This window comes from Arachis hypogaea, chromosome 11 (genome assembly GCF_003086295.3).
Source record: "Arachis hypogaea cultivar Tifrunner chromosome 11, arahy.Tifrunner.gnm2.J5K5, whole genome shotgun sequence".
In the NCBI taxonomy this organism is placed as follows: domain Eukaryota; kingdom Viridiplantae; phylum Streptophyta; class Magnoliopsida; order Fabales; family Fabaceae; genus Arachis; species Arachis hypogaea.
The window spans coordinates 539,677-557,888 of record NC_092046.1 but is presented as its reverse complement, the minus strand read 5'-3'; the positions used below and the strand labels follow the sequence as shown (position 1 = coordinate 557,888).

The 18,212-nt window shown below is 27.9% G+C and overlaps 2 protein-coding genes across 2 annotated transcripts; both read left to right on the top strand.

Moving 5' to 3' along the window:
* The first annotated feature begins 291 nt into the window (after positions 1-291).
* Positions 292-1,552, top strand: LOC112719670 (uncharacterized). Its single transcript, XM_025770311.3, has one exon. The coding sequence runs from the start codon at positions 410-412 to the stop codon at positions 1,211-1,213; it is 804 nt and encodes a 267-aa protein (XP_025626096.1). The 5' UTR covers positions 292-409; the 3' UTR covers positions 1,214-1,552.
* Positions 1,553-4,473: 2,921 nt separating this feature from the next.
* Positions 4,474-7,397, top strand: LOC112719669 (thaumatin-like protein 1b). The gene is made up of 4 exons (XM_025770310.3): positions 4,474-4,597; positions 4,807-4,857; positions 5,667-6,363; positions 7,097-7,397. Exons 2-4 carry the CDS (start codon positions 4,809-4,811, stop codon positions 7,233-7,235), a joined length of 885 nt encoding a protein of 294 aa, XP_025626095.1. The 5' UTR covers positions 4,474-4,597; positions 4,807-4,808; the 3' UTR covers positions 7,236-7,397.
* Positions 7,398-18,212: the final 10,815 nt, after the last annotated feature.

Sequence of the window (18,212 nt, the reverse complement as noted above, 5' to 3'; positions counted from 1 at the left end):
TTTATTCAAGAGTTGATTTTTTTATTTTGAAATAATTAAAAATAATAATTTAAATTTTTTTAAAAAGTATAATTCTCATTTTTTCTTCGTTTGTAAATTAAATTAAAAGAAATTTGATTTCTGAATCAACTTTTACATTTTTAAAAGTTAACTTTTATTCTATAATATATTATAATTATTTTAAGTAATAGAATTGAATTTTAAATAAAAATAATTTTTTTCTTAAAAAAATAAAATTATTTTCTTCTGATATGATATATTGGTGGTTATTTTGCTTTTTCACCTATCACAAGTGGCGTCACTATATATATAAACAGATTCTGTTACAAACTCTTACTGCTTTCGCAAATCCAACACTGTTTAGGGTTTGCTCTCACAGAAGATAAAGAAGGGAAAAAAAAATTCTCCGATGGCGGAAGAGCGGTTCACCGGCGTTGTTATGTGGTTCAACAACACCAAGGGCTTCGGCTTCATCAAGCCCGACGATGGCGGCGAAGATCTCTTCGTCCACCAGTCTTCCATCAGATCCGACGGTTACCGCACTCTCCACGAAGGCGATCGCGTCCAGTTCTCCATCGCCACCGGCGACAACCACAAGACCAAGGCCGTTGATGTAACTGCTCCCGACGGCAATCCCCTACACTCTCGTCCCAAGGAATCCGGCGGATCCGGATTTGGCGCCGGATGGAGGCGAAACGGCGGCGCCGGTGGAGGTGGAGGTGGTGCTGCGGGATCAGGTGGCGCCGGGTGCTACCACTGCGGCGAAGTCGGACACCTGGCTAGGGATTGCAACCGGAGCAACAATTCTGGTGGCGCTGGTGGCGGTAGTGGTGGTGCATGTTTTAATTGCGGCGGATTTGGGCATCTCGCTAGGGATTGCTTGCGAGGAAGCGGTGGCGGTAACGGTAATGTTCACGGTGGTGGTGGTGGTGGAGGTGTCGGTGGTGTTTCGTGCTTTAGATGCGGTGGATTTGGTCACATGGCGAGGGACTGTGCTACCGCGAGAACTGGCGGCGGTGCAGGTGGCGGCGCTGGTGGTGGTGGTTGCTATAGGTGCGGTGAGGTTGGTCACTTGGCTAGGGATTGCAGCAATGAAGGTGGAAGGTATGGTGGCGGAGGCGGCGGTGGCAATGGTAATGGTTCTAGAAGCACTTGCTTCAATTGTGGTAAGCCTGGGCATTTTGCAAGGGAGTGCGTTGAAGCCTCTGGTTGAATTGAAAAGAAAAACATAAAATAAAAAAAAATAAAAAATAGTGATGAATATGGAGCAGAGGGGTTAGTACATTTTGCAAAGAAAGGGTGAAAAAGGTTGAATGGTACATAACTCTTTTTGTTTTTCTTTTGGCTACTCTTTTAACAGTTAACCTATTTATTATTGTTATTATTATTGTTATTAGTCTCTTATTAATCTCTTTTTGGGGATGTTTATAGATAGAATCTTAATCTTAATTTTGACTATTAGTAAGTACTAGTTCATAGGCAATTTTGCCTTGATTTGCACTTGTTAATTTATATTTTATATTTATGCATTATTGGTGTGTCTTGTCATTAACAGACATGTGTTAATACCTTGTTCTGATTTTATAGTCTGCAATGTTAGGTTGAGTTGTAGAAAAAAAAATTTATCCTAGTTTTTTTGTGTGAGAAGGGGTTAGCCTTGGCCCAAGAAGGATGTTGCTGCGTTGTGGCATAGAGTTCATTGACATTGTTAGTGTAAACTGAAAGGTTCCACCACTTAGGATTGTAATTTGTAGGTTTGACTGAAATTCATGGGACATTGTGAATGTGAAGTTTTTCCCTTTTACAAGCAGAACGAAAATTTGATATTAGTCCATGGTAGAGTCTTTCTTATGTTGGAATGTTAAAGCACTATGACTTTATCTTTTCAAATATGCATGTCTTGTGGAGTTGGACTTGATCACAGGTTATTCATTTATCATTTAGAATAGTTGGATTGAGATTTGTAACAATGGGAGCTTGCATTAACTAACTCAGAAGTCAGAACAGCAGATGAAAAAGATGACTAACTCCATCTGCAATTTTGCCTTTAATCTTAGTGCAGCCATTTGACCTGATATTTAGATTGGATTTAATCCTAGTACTTTGGCAAATATTACAAGTTTCTTATATTTTCAGTTCTGCATTGACATAGAAGTGATTCTCTTCTGATGACCTTTCCTTGGGTCTTGGGAACTTTTGGTGTTTGGTAACTTCCAATTCTAGATGGTTGTCAATACCAAATAATCTAGATGGTTTTGGTCATTCGATCGAATTGTTATTACTTGCCCCAAAGAAAATCTGGTTATTTCTGGTGTAGTTGTGTGTATTTTCACAACTAAAAAGGATATGCTACAGACACATCCCTAATGGCACCCTTTTTCATTGAAGATCATATCTGCTTGAAGAATAAGCATCGTTTTTGTATGGTGTTATTCACATGAAAATATTTTCGTATAAAGATAAAAAGTTAAAATGTTGATATGTGTCAATGTTCTTAACTAAACTTAACATAACATTGACACATATCAACATTTTAACTATGAGGAGTGCTACGGGGTCAGCAATTTTTGTGTTTTGTAACCATCAATAGTGTTTTTAATGGTGTGAGATTACATCCAATGGTGGGAGATCACTCACTTTTCCTTTGATGGTTAAGTGCTGGCCACAAAACACAAAAGTTGCTGGTCCATAGACTTTCTCTTTAGGTAAAACATGTTAAATCACTTTATTCACTTAACAATTTTGAACTATTATTTTTATATAAAGATATTTTCATATAGTTATCTTTTTGTAGTCTTACCTAAAAGAATCAAATTCTCTTTGAAGATAGCCAACTTTGATATAAATTTAGAATCAAAGTTAACTTTTTCATTGGAGAAGTCACAAGTATTTTGATTATTTGTTAATATAACGACTGTATTATGTTCTAACTTCTAACAACCATTGAGAATGTGATGTTCATGGTTCTGATGATAATGCTGGTCAGTTTCTTACTCATCAAAAAAGGTGAATTTTGATGAGGCTAAAAATTAGAATTGGTTCTCAATTGATGGATGTATGAGAATTAAAATTCATCAAAAAACAGTTCCTCATAGTAGTATTCATGTTTTTGCCCAATAGACTAATCAAGGGGCATTTAAGTGATGCATCAACTTGCATTAGGATGAGTCATCTAGCTACATGATTCTTCTTATGTACAATTGGTTACTTGTGTTAGTAAAAAAATATTAACCTTTCTAATCTCGTACATCCATCTAAAGCTCAATTATTTTAAATAGAATGGAGTAATTAATTGTGGTAGCGTTGAATATTCCTTGAAGCTACAATTGATTATTGATTAATAAATTAATTAAAAAAATCTTTGTAATCTTCTTCTACTTAGTTAATGTTCACTGAGAGCTGCTTTTAGAAGACAAATGGAATCTGATATATTTTTTTAAACAAAAGCTTTTAAGCCAATTATTCTGTTTGAACTTTGAAATGAAAATAAAACATCTATAATTGCAAAATGCATCGTATTGCATATGGGTTTATGGGATTCATAGTAGGAAGCATGTGATCACAAGTAGCTGACAACTTTTGATGACAGTATCAAGATTCAAGAGGGACAAAAGTCACATTGAAACTACAATACTTTAACTACAAAAAGCACCACTACTACTACTACTTCCACTGCTCAATCCTAAAGTGACCTCAAATATTTGTTCATAATTGCTCCGTCTGATTAAATATCATTCATTCATTCTAAACAGACAATCTAATTCTAAGGGTAAATTAAATATAATTCTTTTAATATTTGGTAAAATTCAACCAAATTTCTCTTTATTTCTTAAAAAAAAATATATTTCATCTTATTTCATTAAGTAATATATTATATTTGATATGTTTATATTTTATAAAATATGACAATAATACATTTATAAGTAGCGTTTGTTTTGAGATATTGGGACAGACACTAAAATAGAAACACAGGAGATTGAAATTTTTAGAGACAGAGGCTGAAATTTTAATAACATTTTATACCTAAAATACTCTCATTGTAATTAATTAATTTCAATTTTACTCTTTGTGTAAATTAAATTAGAGCTTTATTCTTATTTTAATTTCTGTCTCCCAATTTACACTAAGCAGAATATTGAGATTTATTTCAATCTCTGTCTTTCGATCTTTGTCTCTCTATCAAACACTACTTTATAAATAATATAGGTGATTCATTCCCTGAAAGAATATTTACGATAAATTATAACTTATATCATGGACAGGATTTTATCAAACTTCATGAAAAAAGTGTACGATAAATGACTTAGTGCACCAAGTCCTTTTAACCTAGTACATTTAACACATTATATGTCATTGCGTCTAATTTGAGATATTCATTTTATACCCCTAAATATGGTGTAAAATTGGTAGCTCCATCCTTAATCCCATTGGACCGCTTTCAACAAGAAGGGTCCACAGTACACTGAACAAAACAAACTACTCTTGATTTATTCGAAAAGCCTGATAATCTCCATGTTTTAATATGCATAGGTTCTTTGGATCTGGATCTTATATGCTGAAAGGAAAAAACAGACACACTTTCTCAAACCTAGCTAGAGTATGACGGATAATGCATACATGTGCATTGCATAAACATACCCATATTCTGCCCTTATTCACATGTTCCCCACACAAATATTCTCTCTATATAATACAATACCCCTTTCACTTCACTCATTCATATATATAGAGATTAATACTCCATTGTCATTTCACATTTCACATTTTATGCTGCATTAGTTCATCAATTTGCTAATTCATTTTCAGCAATGGCAGTTGCTATTCTACTCTTCATCTCACTCTTTCACTTCATCACAGGTGATTCTTCCATATCATGGCATGTTTTAAACATTTCTAAGTAAACATACATTATTCATTTTATGTTATTCATTTTGGATTCATCATCACTTAATGAATCTTGTTCGTTTCTATAGAGTTTTAGTTGTCTTAGAAATGATATTCGATCAATTGCGGTTATACATCTATTATACAACAAAATTCACTCATATATATATATATTTTAATTGAATGTTAATATAAAAATTGAACTACTAAAACTCAGGTCAAAGTCAGTGGTTCGTCGTATATTTCCATGCAACATGAGGTGCAACTTAATTATTTTTAGCCATATTAATTTAGTAGAGTATATAGGTGACATTCATGGAGTACATAATTAGGTTAGAAAATGTTTGATAACTAAAAAAAATTAGTTACAATTAGCCAAAAGTTTACTATTAATAAATGGTAAATAAAATAAATTTTGATTATTTTTCTGTCGTATAAAATAAATAGTATATAGTTATAATGTCGTATAAATTATGCGTCTATAATTAGGGATACGAAAATCCTTTTAAATTTATACCATTATATTTAACCTTATATACATAAAAATTAATTATTAAATCAATTACTAACATAAAAATATATATTAGAATATAACTTATATTAAAAAAAATATAAAATAAAACATATATATTGATTAATTTGATGAGTAAATAATGCAACATGCATTTTTAGTAATTAGTTTTTTTAACGAACATGATGCACATTATAATTAGTTTGAAATTAGCAACCTCAAATTAAATGAGGAAATCAAAAGTTAATTAAATATTATGGTTGTTTTACAGGTGCAAATTCAGCCACATTCAATATTGTAAACAAGTGCAGCTACCCAGTTTGGCCGGGACTTTTGTCCGGCGCCGGAACACCACAACTCTCCACTACCGGATTCGCCCTTCAACCGGGCGAATCTAATGTGGTGTCCATCCCAGCCGGATGGTCCGGCCGTGTATGGGGCCGGACCCTTTGCTCCACAGACTCCGTCGGAAAATTCTCATGTCTCACCGGAGATTGCGGTTCTTCCGCCGTAGAATGTGGCGGCGCCGGCGCCGTACCTCCGGCGACCCTGGCGGAATTCACCCTAAACGGCGCCGGAGGACTAGATTTCTATGACGTGAGCCTGGTTGACGGTTACAACCTCCCGATGATGGTGGTGCCTCACGGCAGCGGAAACTGTACGGCGACTGGATGCGTGGCGGATTTGAATGGTGGGTGTCCATCAGAGCTGAAGGTGAAGGCGGGAAGAGAGGAAGCGCGTGACGAGGGCGTGGCTTGCAAGAGCGCGTGTGAAGCGTTCGGCGATCCGAAGTACTGTTGCAGTGGAGATTACGCGACGCCGCAGAGTTGCAAGCCCACTTCGTACTCGCAGTTCTTCAAGAGCGCGTGCCCACGCGCTTATAGCTACGCTTATGATGATGGCACCAGCACCTTCACTTGTGCTTCTGCGGATTATCTCATCACTTTCTGTCCCAAACCTCCCAAAAGGTACTAAAATTCTTGGTATTCATCATTTTGTTACATGTTATTTAATTAACATATCTATATCTTAAAATTTTTTTCCAATCTTAAAAACTAGAGACCAAATTCAATAGCTTTGGCCAAGTAAAGTATGTGATAGTGTGATACATATCCAAATCAAATCAACTATATTAGGCATGTACTACGCTCAGTAACTAGATTAGTCCCTAATATAAATTCAAAAATGTAATTTATATACTAAAATTAGCTATTAAAATTAGTTATTAATATATTTTTATATAAATAATTTATTTTTAATGTGTATTTATATTTTAATATGTATTTTATATTTGTGATTGATTTTAGTAGTTAATTTTAGTGTATACATAACATAGTCAATATAAAATATATGTTAAATATCACATACATTTATATAATAGTGACTATTTTTTATGTACACGTAATATTTTCTTACCTTTTATTTTAACAATAAATAAATTATCGATTAATTAAAAATATAAAAATATTTCACATTTTTAAAAAATAATTTTTTTGAGAGACTAATTTATCTTTATATATTTTAGATGAAAAGACTTAAATATATCATATTTTAAAATGTAATGATTTTTTTTTATATTTTTAATTAATTAAAAACTTATGTGTCTTCGAATTAAAAGATTATAAACTTATTTGTCTTTTTTATTTTTATTTTTTTATCAAATTAACAACTGAAAATTGACCTAAGGATTAACTGATGCAGTTCAATGAAGGTAGTAAATGGAAAATTTCCAACGGCAGCAGATATCTCTAGAGGCCACAAGCACAAACATGAATCAGCCACTTACATGACAATAGCTATTACTGCTATTTTAGTTTCATTTTGGTGGAGATTCAATTAAATGAATGTTTAGTGAGAAGAACAACCCAATGGAACACACCTCATTAGCATGGTGAAATTGAATATTAATTGTACAAGAAAGTAATGTTATTTTTGTAGGTTAAAATTTAATATTTATTAAGAATGTACATTTGAGAGAGAAATTTAAAAATTTTGACCTATATATCTCATCTCATCTACATACATCTTTTTTTTTTTTAAATGTTTTAATCCGCTACTATCAAATTTTGCTATATTATTATTAAATTAATAACAGAAATTAAAAAAATGACGAAACAAAAGTGAAATATTTAGTGGGCTTCACAAAAGTGTTTAAATAATCAGCCCATAACTTTGCCTTTAACTTATGGGCCGTTAATGTTTTTTAGCGACAAACTTGTATTGTGGTTTTTCAAAAAAAAAAAAAAGAAGGAAAAGCAATTATATGTGTGTCATTGTGAGATATCATGTTAATTAGTATACTCTTCTCTACGTAATAACTTCATCAGACAATTAATTGTGGTTAATAGTGTATTAAGATATTATCAAACAAATATTATATACAAATTGTATTTTTAACCATATTTAAATTCATAAGTACATAGGTCAATTAATTGGTATGGGAGCGAGGCTAAGGGGGTGGGTCACTATATTATCTTAAATTCTTAGTAGAGGTTTGAGCTTTCAAGTTTTAAATGTACAACTCTGTTAAAGCTTGGAGGAAACAAATTCTTAATAAAAATACTATTAAAATTTTTTACTTGTTTTATTTTATAAATTTTTATTATATATATTCTATAAGAGTAGTTGATTAATTGTTAATTTTTATATACACGTGACATAATCTATATCTAAAACATTTTACTTGAATTGAATATAATTGTCTGTAACTAAACATAAAACCCTTTTGTGATATTTATTAGGATTAATTATCATAAAACACATTTTTTTTGTACATTTTATATAAAAAAAAACCTAGGATAATAATTGAGTTATTTTTGTAAAACTTTAAAATTACATATTCAAATTGTAAAATCAACCACCGAAATATTTATAGGTTAAACAATGTATATTATACTAAAATGAGAAAGTAAAACATATATGAATCGGCCAATAAACTATATTTTAAATGATATAATCTCTCTTTTTTCAAATAGAAGTTTGGGGTTCAAATCTCACTCTTAATTAAAAAAAAAAAAAAAAAAAACCTATATGAACCGCAACCATGTTGTTATCTTTGCATCTTTCGGTGTGGTAGTTGACAATTCTATATTCCATATTTAGAAAAGTTTCTACTTATTATATATAGTATTAAAATTTCGGTACCATATGAAAAAGTTTGGGTATTTATAATCGACCAAAACTATAATTTTAAACAAAATTAGCTAGTGGAACTCGTTTTTATTATAAAAGTATTTAAAGAAATAATAATATTTTTATTTTTAAAATTTGTGTGTTACTTTATACATCTTAATATATAATGAAGCTGAAAAAGTTACTACCAAAATTAAAGGTGGATATGTATAGAATTAATTAGATCCTTTTCACTTTACCTACTATTGCTTAGGTATAAAACTCTATTTGTGATCATGATGTAAGATTTTTCATTGTCTATCAACAAATAATTATATAGAATATGTATGTGTTCAGACACACACATATATATAGCTTTAATTAATTAATTAATTAATTAATTAATTTATATTGTTTAATACCGCAAACAAATATTAATTTGGAATTCATATTCTCAGAAATATAGAATTTTAGTCTTACTATATATAATTCTAAACAATATCTTGCCATATGAAGTAATTAAAAATGATAAGGTAATAACAAAAATATTAAATTATTCATTTAATTACTTAAATAATTTGTCCTATCCATATACACATGTATATGTATACTAACATAAAGTAATGGCAGAGTTACATGTGCAATTTCTATGTTAGTATACATACATATGATTGAATTGGCACATATAATAGATTTCATAATTTAAACTAAGGATTGGTGTTGTAATGTCAATTGGGCAATTGGCACATATAATCTCAAAGATTCTCAAACACATGTGCAATTCCTATGTTACTAATTGATCATTATTCACCGGAGAAAAGTAACTAATAAAAATTAAAATTTAGTAAAATTTATATATAGTTATTTTTATATAAAATTAATAGTTAAAAATTATTAGATGATAATTTAATTAAATTTATTAAATTATTTAATAATTTTTAAATATCAATTTTATGTAAAAATAACTGCATATGATCGAATTCTCAAAGAAAGTTTGAAAATACTAATAATCAGTGACGGATCCAGAAAATTTTAGTAGTGGGGCAAAATGTATATAATATGATAATAATTTTTATAATAAAAATAATATGTGTATATAAAAATTAAATATTAAATTATCTATTAACTACTATATATCTATGTATAAATACATGTATTGTATATTTTATATAGATAATTATTTTTTATGTACATATAGCATGATTATTGTTATGATTATATTTTGTTATTGTAAAATATGATTAGCCTTTAAAATATCTAATATACAAACTAAAACACTAAAATAGTAATTTAAATAATAATATATAATTTAAAATTCTATTCTTTTAGGTTTTATATTTTTAAAAAATTAAGTAATTTTTCTCTTAACACTACCATCAAAATTTCTCTCTTTCCATATATATTACTAAATAATTATTTAAAAATTCACTTCCCAACACAATTAGAAGCCGACTCTTATTGATATTCTTAGTTAAAAAAGTTCTTTCAATTAATATAGTTGCTACGCAAAAATTAAAGCTAATTTGAAAATAAGATAAATAATATTCTTTGAGTTGATTTAAAAAAAAAAAAACACTAATTTCGTTTAAATCTGAGAATTGATCTTCTAACAAATATCTAATATAAAATTTTTAAATTAACGATTAAGTTCCAAAAGTTGAATAAAAAATTATTGTAGGATCAAATTTAATAATCTAATGGAAACAAATAAATATTATTATCATATACTACTCAAAAAAATTCCAAATTATAGTGGAGGGCTTGCCACACACCACTGCACTTGCATCCGCCCCTGCTAATAATATTGTTGTTTACCAACTTTTGCATTTGCAAGAATCACTTTTGGTTTCCCTTCAAAGCTTTCTAATTCTGTAATACATTTGAAGTACAAGGTTTATTAATTAATAATTATATTATGCCAAATTAAATGAGTTTCTTAAAGTTATTATTATACATTATTTAATAATATATTATATTTATAAAGTCTCTAATTGGTTAGAGAAAAAACAGAACATACTTTTTTTACATGTTTTGATGTGTTGATATATAGTTTTCAGGTTGTTTCAAAGGTTAAAAATTAAAACTCAAAAATATATATTATGCTAAAATAATACACCCTAAAATACAATAATAATAAAACATTTATGAAACAATAGAATTTGCAAAGAAAAAGGAGATTCATCAAATTAATGAAAGGCACACTTTAAAGAGGAAACAATATCTTGAAATTTTTTTACAACGTGAAAAGCCAATCCTTGTTACTTTTTTCATCTCTCTCTCTCTCTCTCTCTCTCTCTCTATATATATATATATATATTGCTTTTTAACTTTTTCGGTATTTCCTTCCTTTGACTCTACTTTTCATCTTGTTTGTTCTTTTCTCTTACACTACCCTTCTTTTATATATATATATAAAATCATTTAGTATTTTTTGTAATGTTATCGCTTTCATATTAAAATCCCCTCATTGTTCTTCTTCGTATATTCGTCTCGTCCCCATCCTCATTATGTCATCTTTTCAGATTCAACCATATATATGATAAATGGAAAGAAAAATGATTTAATTTTGGTGTTATTTTTTAAAAACTTTGTTAACATTAGTTTAGATATATAGTTAGTTAGTTACTCAAAAATATTACATGGATATATATTAAAAACCAAATTAGTTATTACTATATATTTATATATAAATACACATATAATAATATATATTTAATTTATTTTTAATATATATTTTGTATATATTCTAACATATATTTCATACAAATGATTGATTTTATAGTTAATTTTTTGTACATACATAGCATAATTAATAATTATTTATTTGTCTTACTAATCAACTTAATTTTTGAGATAAACATAATATCAAAATTATATTTTTCATAACCAAAATATTTAAATCAACATTCATAACACAACACTACAATAAAAAAGCGCGACGGCGGTTATTTTGGGGGTATTGCCGCTAGAATTAGCTACCGGCGGTGAATAAAACGCGATCAGGTCAACCGTCGGCACAGCAACAGCGACGGTTTTAAAGAATTGCTGGAATAACCGCCACCAGAGTTATTCGGCAAACATATGTATTAAATACATAATAATTCATGTCTTATTATTATTATTATCAATTTAATTTTAAAAAAAAATAATTTTATGATATTAACTAAATGACCAAATTAAAGCAAAATATTAGAAAACAATTAGAAAAAGCATTATTGCATAATGCATGCATATATATGAATAATAATATATTTGCTACGAAACATGGTGATGCAAATCTTTAATAAAGGAAGAAAGAGTGCATGCAAAACGGGAAGAAAAAGGAAGGATATGACGACGATGACGATAAGAAAAAAAGAAAAGTTTAGAAATGAAATCCTTATCCACATCATTTAAATTTACTTTACACGCCATGTGAACGAATCATTTCATGGACCAATGCATCAACACTGTCGTGACATTCAACTAACTACTCTCACCCATCTCACATGCACACATCTTCTACTTATATTCTATTCCATGATATTTAACACCTTTCAACAGGTTATCATGCATATTTATTCCCTCATTTCTTCAATTTTTCTTTAGCAATTTTAAAAATACAAACAAAATATACTAGATGCTCCTATATAGTAAATTTTAGGTGATGTATAATTCGTTCTGTTTAAGGTTGAGCTCTTCTTTGTGTTGGAATAGATGAAGTATATGTCGACTTCAAGAAAAATGGTAGCTGTGTACACCTGTAAAGACACTCCGACGCTCAAGTATAAAAGAGTGTGAAATTAGTATAAAATATATTTAAAATAAATAATGTACTTTCTTTTGGTTAGGGTTATCTTTTTTTATAGACTGATTTAAGTGAAAAAATGCTATAGTATCATCAATTTCGATTGACCTTATCTTTTGATAATTGTCCAGTAAAAATGGCAATGGATATGGTAGAGTAGGGTTTGGACATTATCCTAATCTTAACTTATCTACATATTAAAAATTTTTTAAAAAATATATCATATTCTAACTGCGGATTAAGAAATTCTCAACCTTAACCCTACGCACACCTTAAGATTCTAAACTCTACCTTACTCGTAGAAAATCAAATTTTTTCAAACAAATATAAAATTCAATCATTTCAAATTTCATATATATTAATAAAAAACTGAGTGAACCTAATTTAAGAAACGGCATTAAGATTTCTGAATTCACTTGGTGTAATATATGATATCTTAATCTAAATTTTATTTTTAAATTTTATTTTTATTTTAGACTAATTTTATAAAAACAATAAATATATTAAATTAGTAAATTAAACAGTTAGTTTAATAATTATTACAAATTTTTATAAAAAAAAAATTATGAATTCAATACCTACTTTTTTTTTTCATTACATACATAATTTATATATATAATATTAGAGATGGAGATAAAATATATATGATAGGATTATATATCTTAAATTCTCTATAATCAAGTGCTAAATTTTTCATCGTCTATCATATATATCTAGTCAATTTAACCACCTACAATAAATGGTCATAAAAAACATCATATATAAAACAAGTATTATTAAATAATAAAAAATATTATTTTAATTTTAATAATATTATTTAAAATATTATACTTATTGTAATTACTGTAACATAGACGTATATATATATATATATATGCGCGAGACATGTGACTGTACATATCATGACATTCCCCACTTCTCTTACCCTACATTTTTCTTAACATTTTGGGTTTAGAATTTCATCATATAATTTTAAGTAAATTATATAGAAGTATAGGGTACTAACATATTATCTGCCAATTTATTGTCAACAATAATTAATTATTATATTTTAAACATATATATAAAAAGACACATCTAGAAAATATATCTATAAAGACATTTTTATTAAACACAGTCATAAAAAAGATATTTTTATTAGACACATCCACAAATACACTTTTATTAAACAGTTATAAATAAGAGTTGGCAGATGTTAGCAGAAATGCTGTTGGTAACGTAGCGTGATTGATATTGATTTTGCTTGATCCGTAATATAATATTTGACATCCTTTTATCTAACTCTTAATATTTGAGGTGATGAATTAAAGACAAAATTCTCCCAACTTCTGAACTTCTAAGTTAGATTTTAGTTGAGAGATAGAATCAAATAAATGAAGAAATTAAACTTGCTTTCCCTCTCATCTCATCAATATATATATATAGCTAGGTTTAATTTCTTGGTGTAGTGTGACAGCAAATCATGACGTGAATGCCACAAAGCAACTTAAAGCTAATATCTATATCTATGTATAGATATTATTATTAGAATCAATTTTGAGGTCTAACTTATTATTACTAGGCTGCTATAATCTTAATTTTCAGCCACACACAAAACAAGAACACAATTAGGTGCTGAATTTTGATTGCATCTAAATACGTACATAATATAAAAAATAAAAAAATTGGGTGCTATGCATAGTCACAAATCATAGCATATTCATAGAGCTATTATCTAGGGTTTGTTAGATTTCAACACCTAGCTATAGCTATTAATTAGGGTTACTACTCCCGTCTTAATCGTTATCCACGCAATATTTTAAATCAAACCACGCAAGTTTTGGCATTTAGCACACATCACCTTGGTGTCTTTCCACATGTTTATAGATCACTTTTTTTGGGGACAAATTAGAGCTTCAATTGGAGCTAGGGTTTTATTTTGGTTTTAGTAATATCCCAAAGGTCAGTTCTTATTTCTTCATGACTTCTCAATTCTTGTATATTATAATACATGATTTCATTATTACCTCTATATAATAGGGTGAAAACTCATATGCAGTCGACTTTACGTGAAGTTGATAACTCAGAATCGTTAGATAATTTAACTAATTTGATAAAATTTTTATCTAACGGCTCTCAGCTATTAATTTTATATGAAGTTGACTACACCTGAATTTTCACCATATAATATAGTCAATCTCTCTTTTTAGTTATTTATGATTCTTTTCCACTATAATTTCGCTCTAGTTCTTAGATTTTAACGAAGTTATATTTTTTCGTGTTATTTTTTTATAATTTTTTAAGACTTTTTACCCCGATGATAATAAAAAAATGAAATAAAAGAAGATAAAAATTTATCTTTCATACCAATAGAAAAATATAAAAAAAAATAACTGGAGTTAATTTAGTAATTAGATCATCGATCTATTTAAAAAAGTATTGGAATTTAAATTCTGCTTTGTGCATGTATCAATTTATTAGTCAATGACAAATTTTTAAATAAAGTTCAGACGAGGCGGGTTAATTCTTTACTCGTCGAGTTCGAAAAACTGTACAAAAAAAATATAATGTATCCCGATGATAATAAAAAAAACGAAATGAAAGAAGATAAAAATTTATCCTTTATATACCAATAGTTTAATGGTTAGTTCCCTAGTCTGTTTAAAAAAGTGTTGAAATTCGAATTCTATCTTGTGCATGCAGCAATTTATTAGCCAATAATAAATTTTTACATAAAATTCAGACAAGACGGATTAATTGTTGACTTGTCGTACTCAATATACCATGCAAAAAAAATATTTAAAAAAAATGAAAAAAACATATATAGAAAGATATTTATTTTACTAACCACTAAGTTGTTATGGCATTGTTATCCATTTGCTGCCACAGAAAGTGATCGTTATTAATTAATTCCACGTAATGCAAAAATTGCTTTTGACGAACATTTCAACCATTAAGATTTCAATTGGATACAGTTTTTCAAACAAAATATAAAAACAATAAATAGATATAAAGAAAAAAAGATATTCTATTACCACCTTTAAAGAATAAAAAAGTATATGATATATTTTTACCACAAAAAAATTTACTGCTAAACATAATGATTAATTTAATGTTAAATTGTAGTCACTTTTATTTGATTAATAATTGATTAGTCTAATAACATTTTTTAAAAATTTTTACTCAAATAACGATCAAACAATACTAATAAGTTATAACTCAAATGACATAATTTTTCTATACTCAATTAAGAAGTTGCGGGTTCGAGTATCCTATCTTGGCTTTAAAAAAAAATAACGGTCAAACAATATCGATATACTTAATTAAAGAAAGATAAATGCTTTTCAGTGAGCATGATCCGAATTGACATTATAGATATTCCATTTGGAAATTAAACAATGTAGAGGTGCCACTGCATGCATTGTTGTAAAGTAGGTTTGAAGCTTTGGCATTTGGCAATGAAATCCATTTTCGGACATTTTGATGAGAATTCACACGTCAACCATGTGCCATTGTTTTATCTTTTCAAACTCAATCTGAAATTTCAATCAAAATTTTTTCTTTTATTTTATTTTATTTTTCTAACATTACCAATTTATTTATCTCGTCAACACGTGATGTTTGGTTTATAAAATTAGCAATAATCACTTTAACTGAATTCCATTTTCTTTTTAAATAGTATAAGAAACCAAATTTCATTATTTAATGTTAAAAATTTTTTTATTATAATTTTTTTTAAATTAAAATTTAAATTTTAAATTTTTTTTAAAAATAATTAAAAATATTAATTAATATTAACTTATAAAATTAACTTGCTAGTCAATTCGTTAATTAACTGCTCAACGTGCATCATGAGATGATAGATGAAAGATCATAAGATGAAATAATATTATGTATTAGAATTTTATATTTGATATTCAGTTTAATTTTTTATATTTATATATTAATTTATTAAAATATTTTATTATGAGAGTTTTGACAATTGCATAAATTAGTAGTTAATTATTATAACAGTTGTTCTCAATTAATTAAGTGAAGTAGAATATATATATATATATACCTGGATTCCCAAATTCTAAGTATTACAATTAGAAACACCCCATCATTATTATATTTTATATATTATTTAATAGTATTATTATCACAATGAATAATTAAATTTCACAAATGTTTCTTAACGTCAAAGTTTTGATCTATCATGTACTAATTAATTTTTATCAAAAGCTCAAAAAATTAAAATTAAATCATACAATAATCCCCCTCTTTTATATGAACCACACAAATTTTGATTCTATAAATGGAACTTAGGTCTTTTAATTTGAACTAAGTGTCTACCTAACAATGACTTTGAATTTGTGGTCTTTGTGGATATGACAAATATAGCATAGCATGTGTACTGAGATTAGTTTCTATTCCCAGTTAAACATCAAATTAAGGCAACTCTACAACCACATAAGATGCTTCTTCTTAATTATTGCCAAAAAAAAAAAAAAATGCCCCTAACAATTTCTTTAATTTGTCTTTCATTTCTGACAAGGTCATTGATGGTTTTTTTTGAATAATAATAATAATAATAATAATAATAATAATAATAATAATAATAATAATAATAACAACAACATATACTTTATGCATCCTCACATATATTTTTAATTTTTTTTTCTTTATATGTATGTAGTAGTTGTTATTGTTGTCTTTAGTTGTTAAATAAGTATTTTTCAATAATATAATATAAGACTTTTGTTTATTGATTATGAAAATCTCAGTTACATCAAATTGATCGACTCATAAGTGGTAGGCAAAGTTTCCTTTTTCATATCTAATGTTTCAAATTCAAAAGTTGGAAATAAAAAGAATAAAATAGAAAATATAAAAACTTGTATTTAACGAAAACTATAGTTTTATATAGGCATGACAAAAATAATCAAATTTTTAATAACATAAAGTATATCTAACTGCATCATATTATTACTTTTTTTTTTTAATTTTCAGAATATTTTTCAATTCATCAAATCAACAATTAATCTATCAAATTTTATTTAAGAGTTTATGATTAATTAATAATAAATGACTGTAAATACAAAATAAAATTCAAAATCTTGACATTTTTTAAGTAAATGAGTGAATAGATCATTTAGTTAACTCAAGTTGATTTGATAAAATTATAATTAATTTTAAAAAATATTAGATAAATAAATTATTTTTGTAGTTAAATTTAGTAAAGTTTTTTTTTCCGTCTCCTTGTTTTTACCTGATTTTTATTATGTAAATAAATTATTGAATCAATTTTGTTGAATTTAATTACTAAAATAAATTGGTTATGTAATATCACCGACTGAGTTTTTATTTTTTATTCTCATCAAATTAATAATCTCCTTTCGAGTACATATAATCAAATTTGCTTTTTCAATTAGTTTCTTTTCTTAGCTAGAGTAATATGATTATCTCTAAAATAATAATGTCTTTATTATTAGTTTTGTACGAGATGTTTCTGGTACAGATTGAGAGATGGATCGAGAACTTGCGGGTAAGATGCCTGATCATTTGACTGGAGTAATGGGAGGAGGTACCTGCAAAGATACTTCGACACTCAAGTCAGAATGAATGAGAGGTATAAGATATGAGGAATGAATGAATACCTGGAGGGACCTAAGTCCTTTATTTATAGGTGATGGTAACTGTCTTATCTTATCCTATTTGGTTAAGATAAGAGAGATGTTCGAATTCAAAAATTAATTAGGAACTCTAGTAGGTCGATTTGAGCCTTCTAAAAGGTCTTAGTGGGTCGGACCCGAATAGCCGAATCAAAAATTATTCCGGGTGTAGGACCCGTGGACCGGATCCGTAACAAGTTTCCATCGTATGTATTATGTAATTGAGTTCATCAATAGTTATGCAAACTTTTATTTTTTAAAACAAAAATAATGAACAGCTAAATCT

Excerpts from the sequence above, each read along its gene's own strand:
- LOC112719670 (XM_025770311.3), top strand. The coding sequence starts at position 410 with ATGGCGGAAGAGCGGTTCACCGGCGTTGTTATGTGGTTCAACAACACC.
- LOC112719669 (XM_025770310.3), top strand. The coding sequence starts at position 4,809 with ATGGCAGTTGCTATTCTACTCTTCATCTCACTCTTTCACTTCATCACA. Across the intron at positions 4,858-5,666 it reads ACTCTTTCACTTCATCACAG|GTGCAAATTCAGCCACATTC; the intron begins GTGATTCTTCCA and ends GTTGTTTTACAG. Across the intron at positions 6,364-7,096 it reads TGTCCCAAACCTCCCAAAAG|TTCAATGAAGGTAGTAAATG; the intron begins GTACTAAAATTC and ends TAACTGATGCAG.